This window comes from Atta colombica, unplaced genomic scaffold, assembly GCF_001594045.1.
Source record: "Atta colombica isolate Treedump-2 unplaced genomic scaffold, Acol1.0 scaffold220, whole genome shotgun sequence".
In the NCBI taxonomy this organism is placed as follows: domain Eukaryota; kingdom Metazoa; phylum Arthropoda; class Insecta; order Hymenoptera; family Formicidae; genus Atta; species Atta colombica.
The window spans coordinates 449,487-456,453 of NW_017259317.1; the positions used below are offsets into that span (position 1 = coordinate 449,487).

Here is a 6,967-nt window from a genome sequence, read left to right on the forward strand (position 1 = left end):
ATTAGAATTTAATAACACATACATATGAAAAATTGATATATTATACAATCAATTTATAAAAGCAATATATCATTACAAAAAATTTATTTTTAGAAAAAAACGTTTTAAATTGTTAATATATTGTTATATAATAAATTGTTAATATATTGATATTCTAATAATTAAAAATTAAATAACAAAATGATTTATTTTTAGCAGCTGTTATAAATTATATGAAAAATATATATTTTATGCTCTGGATGTTTAATTCACTAAAATTTTTTTTTTTAATTAGCGTTAAAATACAGAAAATAAAATTTTAAAAAGCAGGGATCACTAGCGGATTATTTTATTAACTTAGTATCGAATTTTTTTTAAGAAGAAATTTTAACATTTAGTTAAAAAATATCCATGTCGTTACATATGTCATTTTAATGTAAAATGACAAATAATATCAGTTAGGAATATGCTCCGTAATTCATCGTTGGATTAAATTTCTATTAAAGAAATTTGACATTAAGTTAATTGAATAAATCATCTCTGCAAGGAAATTGCGTTTGCATTTTGAATAATTTTTTTTTTATATTGGCACAATTTGGACTAAAATTGAAGTATTTGAAGAGAAGAACAAGTGATGCAGTACTATAAAATTTTTGTTTTTTTAGAACATCTACACATGTTGATCCAAGAATCTTTGGATCACGCTGATCTCACTGTGCTCACCGCTACTCTAGGTGCGGCGGCATTGATACGTAATTGCTTATGGTGTTACAATCAGCACGCAAAAGGAACAATCTCTTCTCAGTCAAGGTGCTTTATATTACAAAAGCTACATTCATTCTATTTTGTAGTTTTTTATCTCAATTTATTACATTCCAAAATTTTTTTCCGAGGATAGCTGCATAAAATAGATTTTAGATAGTTTTCTCAGTCACATAAAAATTAACATTTTGATGTTAACAATATTTTTCTATCATATTTGTCACGATTTATAAAATACAATCTCGCATATAAAAATTAAAATATTGATTTCATGACACTATAAATGAATATATGTATAATAGTAATAGATAGAAACAAAAAAACATTTATTTTGTCTTAAAGTAATGATATTGCAAAAAATAATATCAGCAAAAAATATTTAATTTAATTCTTTAATTCTTAAAATTAATACGTATTTTTTATTTCTTATTGTGAGTACCTATTATTAAATTTATAAAATGGTACACTTTCTCTTTCTTGATCTTGTTATATTTAAAATTTAATTTTAAACAACAAATAATTTAATTATGTTTAAAACTTAATAACTTTTAATCATTATATTAATCATTTATATTAATTCTTCTTATGCTTAAAGTCGAGTAACTTGTATTTTTACATGATTTTATTCGATTCTTATCATCGCTTTTTCTTCTAATAGCGAAAAGATTAATAAGTCTCATAAAGCGTTTCACGAAATGGCCGAAGCTGTGGCAGAGAGACTGCTCGATCTGCATTGTCGATTAATTTCCTTATATATTCTTAACGAGGCGGATTCTCTCAGTTGGCACAGCAACAAACCATTCTTCGAAAGAGAACGATGCTCTTATGTTATACAAATGTGGTGGTTATACATGCAAGGTAAAGCACTCGACTCATTTTTCATGACATAATTTCTTCTGATATTCCATGAAAATAAATTTATGACGTTCCGCGAAATAACATTTTGCAAAAACGATACGTTAATATTTCTAGGTACTAAGGCGGATTTATGGAACACAGTATCGCCTAAGATGGCACAGCGCGTATTTTCAGAGATGCTAAATGAGTCTCTGTCTATCATAACTACGCGATTCATTCACGTAAGTTTATGGGATATTTCACGACTAGTTCTGATTAATCTTTCAATTTGTTTCGTGTTCATTTATCTCCATTGAATATTTTATTGTTATCGTAAACCACCAACGCAAATTTTATATTTGACCAAACGTAAAATCAATTTATGTTCATTTTTGCTCTTTTGCATGATTTATTTATTTATTGTATTATGCAGTCCGCGATTTATTGAAGCGCATTTGAGTATAGTCTGTGTAAGTAACCGAGATGGAAAATGGAGATAAAAATGAAATTGTGACAGGGACGACCGACACTGGCACGATTTGAACAATTTTGGTCGGATGCCTTTAATGCACTTTGCTGTACAGGCTATCTCGCTTTAGGCGCATGTGTTGATAGCGATGGAATGATTGGTACACGTCCGAATAATTTGCCGACAGTAATAAGAGATATACACGCAAAATGTAATGAATTGTTAATCTGCTTGCTACTTAGAGGTACTCCTCTTAAAGAATTGTACCAGGTATTTCTGAATATTTAATATATTATAAGTGATATTTGGAACTGTTTTAATAAGTTGGATATAAAGAAAAATACTATTTTCATCGAAGTTACTTAAATAAATTTATTAAAGTAACGTGTACCAACGTTAAGATTGTACAAAATTTTACGTGAAAAGAGAAATATTATTTATTTATTGAAACTTACAATAATAAAATTTCTCTCGTATATTTTAAAAACAACTGTTTTTTAACAATTGTTTAGATCTTCCGACATGGATTGGAAAATTTGACGATATTGCGTCCTCGACGAGGTCCTGCACCTTGGCTATTGATATGCGCTCCAAATTTATTAGGATTAGATGCAATTAATTCTCCAGCTGACATTATAACATTATCCGAGGATAAAGTTGTCATTCTTGAGTTGAATGTTTTAAGACATCAACCTCAACCTAACTGGCCTCAATTAATGAAGGTGATTACTTAACACGATGTCCTAACGAAGCTATTCATTTTATTATTTCTGTAAAACTTCTCTTTGCAGGTGATATCGATGAGTAATTACGTTGTGGCAAAGATGTTGTTGAAGACCTTAGTACGTCAAAACGTGGGCGTTACGTGCGTGGACGACAGTGACGCAGTTGAAAAATCGAAGACAGACGAAAGAAGTTGTAGCGGCTTTTTATGCAGTAATTCGGCGTGTGACAAAACGCTAAAAATAACTTCATCTTTGGTATTGTACAGCTTATTTCACATATTGGTGGTAACTGTTAACGAACCGGAGCACGTAATTATACCAGCGCTGAAGCAAGATCCAAATTGGTCCAATTATTTGGACAGACAGCAGGTCGTATGTTTTTACGAAATATCGTTTGAAGAGTTAATTGTATAAATTTATTATTAATTCTCATATTAAAATACAGTTTGCACAATATATATGGATGAGTTTTATATGACAAGAATTTGCATTTTTATTTAAATTTATTTTTAACAAAGATTAACGGAAATTATTATATTTATAATATATATTATATATATATAAAAATAATATAAAATCGAGATATTTTAAAAGTGACATTTAACATTTCGAAATGATTTATTTATATTGAAAAAGAAAAATATTTGCTTAAATTTCTTATATATATATATATATATTACATAAATAATTAAAAAGATATCTACAATTTTTTTTAATATTATTCATCTTTACGAGACAGAGACATTTTTTTGACATGATAATTTTAATATTGTTGTATCTACAATCTGTGTGTTTTCTTTATCAAACTTTTAAATATTTTATTTTACTTTAATTTAGAAAAGCATTGAATATTATGCTCACATTAATTTTACACTTACATCAATGTGAATGTAAAATTGTAATTTATTTATCATTTTAAAGGTCTGGAATCAATCGCGGCCACCTTGGCTCAATGCGCTGATAAAACCGTTGAAGATCATGATGCAGCCTGTGACTGAAGCTCTTTTAGAAGCCGCGAAAGTAATTACCATACAATAATGTTTATGCAACATGATCCGACGTGTGGGAAGACTATATTTATATTTGTTGTTTTTTATAACGAATATTTAATTTTTTGTAATCATTTGTTAAAATTCCAAATAATATCAAGATGTCATAAGAGACAATAATAAATTATGAAGTTTAATATTGCTATGAAAATCGCAGCGTTAGAAAAAATTTAAAAAAATTATTTCTAGACAGGTGCCAGTATATATCAAGCCATGTCTCTTGCGATCGGCTGTTTCGCCGAGTTGTACGTGACCATCTCGATTCCAATTTTACGCGCCGCGTTCGCGTTAAACGACAACATCCCAGCGCATTGTCAGCCGATCGGTGGCAACGTGTTGCTCCAGATATTATGCACCGCTCTATATTCCACTCTCCTGGATGTATCTGCAAAGAGCAAGAACGAACCCTCTGATACACCGAGTTCCGGAAACACGTGTTGCGAGCTGAGCCCCTTCAATCCATACGATAGATCTACAGCCGCAACGGCGCTTGCTGAAGCAATTTGCAGCATTGACGAGGACAATAAACATACATCGCAGATAGACTCCTTTCTGCTTCTTGTAAAAGATAGGTAGGTGAATTACTTCGTAATTATATTATCCCTAATTGTAGGGTAACAATAATACTGATGTGATTTTTATAAACTAACAATTTTCTACCGTGATGTTATAAATTGCGTTAATTTTCTCCCCAATAATTCTTTATAATATAATTCTCCACAATAATCATTTCATCACTGGAGATATAAAAGAAGTATAGAATTTATAACTTCTTAGAAAAAGTTTATTGCTAAAGTGCTAGATTTGTCTGTACCAGAATTAAGAATGTGTTGAATGCGAAGTATGTCATGCATTTTTAATTTAAAAGATGTTAAAATATTAAAAGATGGATTCACATTTGTTGTATGTTATTGTTATGTGTCATGTTCTATATTCAAATAAATGCATAATAATACACATTATTATGAATTATATTTACAGCTTGAATTTTGAATTGTATTACAGCATTGCGTTGGATTATTCCTGATTTATTTATTTATACATAAATATAACTCGCGCTCGGAATAAATATAAGATAAAAACTGTATTGTGTCACATATAATTTCATAACGTTATTACGAGCTTATGTTTACAAGGAATATAAACTGTGCATTATACTACATGAAACTTTAGTTTTCTTAAACTTAACATTTAATAAAATTTCTATAAAACAAAATTTATTAATGCAAGATACAATTGAAACTAGCGTAATTATTCCAATAACTTGATTATATTTAATCTAATTTAATGTCAATTATAATAAATCTTATATATTAAAAAAAATTTTATTTCATCTAAGTGGAAAAAAGAAAAAGAAAATTTATTATAGCCTTAGAAGAGAACATCAGAATCCAAGAAATAGTGAATTACAAAACATGGCTTGCATCATCGAGACTTACACGGACGAATTGTTATTCACGAATATCGGACGACGTTCTTTAAAAGTAAGTAAAGAATTAGAAATGTTCGTACATTTGCCGCATGAGAAACGGATGCATAATGTTTATGAATGATGTTTGTGTACGCAGATTGCATACGAATATCTAGTTCGAGCGTCCGACTGGGTATTAAGTAATTTACGTCGCGGCGAGAAGAGCAGGCAGGTAGATTTGATTAATCTACCTGAGGTCTCGCCCATCGTGAAACCTCTCACACATATAATGTTTCATATTGAGGACACGTGCTTTGATCAAGTTAGTGATTAGAGTTACTCGCCTCTCAGTGATAGCTACATGGAAAGAATGGTTTTGCTGAAGCATCTAAAAATTTAGCTAGCTATTTTCAAATCTGACAGATTTGAAAATAATTATTTTATTAAAATCATTAAAATAATTATGTAGAACGTTCCAATGTTGATGACAATGCTACAAAAAGTTTTAACATTCTAACATCTAATTTAAGCATCTTATATAATTATTTTAATCTAAACTAATAATCTAAAATTATTTTCAGACAAAATTATTTTCAGATTTGTATTTAGCTAAATTTTTAATTTTTTAATTTTTACTTTAGCAAAATCTTTCTTTCTGTGTATGGATCTACGAATTCAACTGTGCTTATAATTAGCACACCCATGCGAATAAATCATATATTTCAGTTTATGACTAATTACGAGGCAACAAATTGGTCAAGGATATTAACAATGCCTTTATCGATTACTTTGGAGCGGGTACGAAGTCAAGTTCTCTTAAGACCGGAATTCAAGAACATTGGAGATCTGAGCCATGAAGATAAAGAAGTGGCGCAATCTATCAAAAGGATTTGCTCGTTCGTCAGGTCAGCACGTTTTAAATAAGTCATTTGTACACGTAGCGAGTAATATCTCTCTTATAATTTATTCAATATGTTTGAATTTTAACACTGTAATTAATATGTTTATCCAATAAAATAGATCTTCGAAATAATATAGAAAGATGCTTTTTCCTATGATATTTTTTACGTTTAGCTTTTGATAAGATATTTTGCAGTAAAGTGTAGGTTGCATTTTTCGCATTTTAATGCATCTCAAAGTAAATAGTTAATTTCTTCTCGTGAAAAAGTTCATGCGAATTACTTCTTTAGTATCGAAAGTTTTTTTATTCCAATTTTATTAAGATCTATTTTTTGAAAGTTTTAACGGACTTTTAATCTGCCTGGAAGATGAGAAAATCCTTTTAGCGACATGAATTAAGTGTTTTCTCGTTCTTTCCTAATTCTTTCCCTTTATTTAGATTAGCTGCCACCATGAACGTCAAAACTTTACTACGTCGAAGAGTCTAACTTCTATTATTTCATTAATATAGCTAACGCAATTATATGTTGCCAGTAATTTCATTCGTAGATGATGCATTCACGGAGTGAATCCGCGGAAAACATTCTGCCGCGGGACTTACATGGGAAATCAAGAATTTTGAAACACATTTGCTTCAGAGGAATAAATGTGACACAGTGTTACATAATAATTTATTTTTAATTTTGTAAATTGACATATCTATATATTTGAGACGCGACCCTCTTTCTATGGCGAATATAATTAATATTGGATAATATAGTTTGCGCATTTTGCAAAGTTTTATAATCGATCCCCATTACGCATGAAATTGTTAAATTGTTACAGCCTCTTCTAT

At 29.5% G+C, this 6,967-nt stretch overlaps 1 protein-coding gene across 1 annotated transcript in view; it reads left to right on the forward strand.

Annotated features, from left to right (window-relative positions):
* LOC108687916 overlaps window positions 1-6,218 on the forward strand; it is a 7,713-nt gene extending 1,495 nt beyond the window's left edge. Inside the window, exons 3-13 of the mRNA XM_018193958.1 lie at window positions 645-789; window positions 1,400-1,599; window positions 1,714-1,820; window positions 2,096-2,317; window positions 2,560-2,769; window positions 2,839-3,141; window positions 3,694-3,792; window positions 4,011-4,393; window positions 5,191-5,305; window positions 5,390-5,554; window positions 5,959-6,218. Of these exons, the coding sequence (XP_018049447.1) occupies window positions 645-789; window positions 1,400-1,599; window positions 1,714-1,820; window positions 2,096-2,317; window positions 2,560-2,769; window positions 2,839-3,141; window positions 3,694-3,792; window positions 4,011-4,393; window positions 5,191-5,305; window positions 5,390-5,554; window positions 5,959-6,156 (2,147 nt within the window). The 3' untranslated portion in view covers window positions 6,157-6,218. The remainder of the gene's footprint in view (window positions 1-644; window positions 790-1,399; window positions 1,600-1,713; window positions 1,821-2,095; window positions 2,318-2,559; window positions 2,770-2,838; window positions 3,142-3,693; window positions 3,793-4,010; window positions 4,394-5,190; window positions 5,306-5,389; window positions 5,555-5,958) is intronic.
* Window positions 6,219-6,967: the final 749 nt, after the last annotated feature.